Source organism: Nanorana parkeri, unplaced genomic scaffold (genome assembly GCF_000935625.1).
Source record: "Nanorana parkeri isolate BGI_ZX_2015 unplaced genomic scaffold, ASM93562v1 scaffold2, whole genome shotgun sequence".
Classification (NCBI taxonomy): Eukaryota; Metazoa; Chordata; class Amphibia; order Anura; family Dicroglossidae; genus Nanorana; species Nanorana parkeri.
The window spans coordinates 3,528,522-3,529,490 of record NW_017306270.1 but is presented as its reverse complement, the minus strand read 5'-3'; the positions used below and the strand labels follow the sequence as shown (position 1 = coordinate 3,529,490).

Here is a 969-nt window from a genome sequence, read left to right as displayed (position 1 = left end):
TAATAATTTGCCCTGCCTGGCAGTGCTGAATATGTCACTAATTTTGTTGTATGCCTCTGTGTGCCCCCCACCCACCCCTCACCGTGCACATTAGGTTTAATCTGAAGAACACAGCACTCTGTCTTATCAATGGTGGTCAGCCAGTTCTCCTTACTCATCAGGACACCAGTAACTGCCTGTGTCTGGGTAAAGCCATACATTGCTTTATGTCGGCACACGGTGCAGGCTGTAATATCTTCCTTCGTTGTTTTCAGGACTCATCCGGTATAATGAAGGTTTTGTTACTGAAAGAGCCCAAAACCGGGGACCAAGGTTCCGACCTCTACGTCGAGGTAAGCAGAGTACACAATATGTTTCTCTCACTTGCCTACACTTGAGGGTCTGTTTATAATAATGTCATAGCTATTCATCCAGCTAAACTGCATTTACATTCGTTGTGTGTGAAGGAATAAGCACACGCTCATTAGTTCTAGGGATTGTTTGCACATTGTTTAGGCTGTGACTGTTGTATGAATGGGGAAATCGAATGTTCTTGAAACATTTTCTCTTCTGGTTGAATGTTCTTAAGGTTTCTTTTCTGGTCAAATGTTCTTAAAGTATAATTAAACCTTTTGGTGTTTGTTTGTTTTTTTTGCATATATCTACTGCTAGCCAGCAGAAGATATATGCAAACACATAAAAAATGTTCTGAAGATTCTCGGGTGGCTATGAAGGATCATGGGGCGCGAGCATGCGCAGTAGAGATCTTCCGCGGGGAGAAAGGAGAGACACAGGGTAAGTCAATGCAGGCAGCCCGACAGCATGCATGCGCACAGACTCCATGGAACAGGAAGACACAGCAGTCAGCGCTGGATCAGAGACCGGCGCCAGTGCTGGAGGAACTCCTGAAAACTACAGGAAAGAAGGTGATTGGATCAAGAGGCATCATTTGAGGTAAGTCCTTAAAGCAGCATCGGGGGGGGGGGGGGG

The 969-nt window shown here is 45.5% G+C and overlaps 1 protein-coding gene across 1 annotated transcript in view; it reads left to right on the top strand.

Annotated features, from left to right (window-relative positions):
- The first annotated feature begins 216 nt into the window (after nt 1-216).
- The window catches only part of UROS (uroporphyrinogen III synthase), a 31,460-nt gene continuing 30,707 nt past the window's right edge, over nt 217-969 (top strand). The window contains exon 1 of the mRNA XM_018560412.1: nt 217-332. Coding sequence (XP_018415914.1) covers nt 270-332 — 63 coding nt within the window. The 5' untranslated portion in view covers nt 217-269. The remainder of the gene's footprint in view (nt 333-969) is intronic.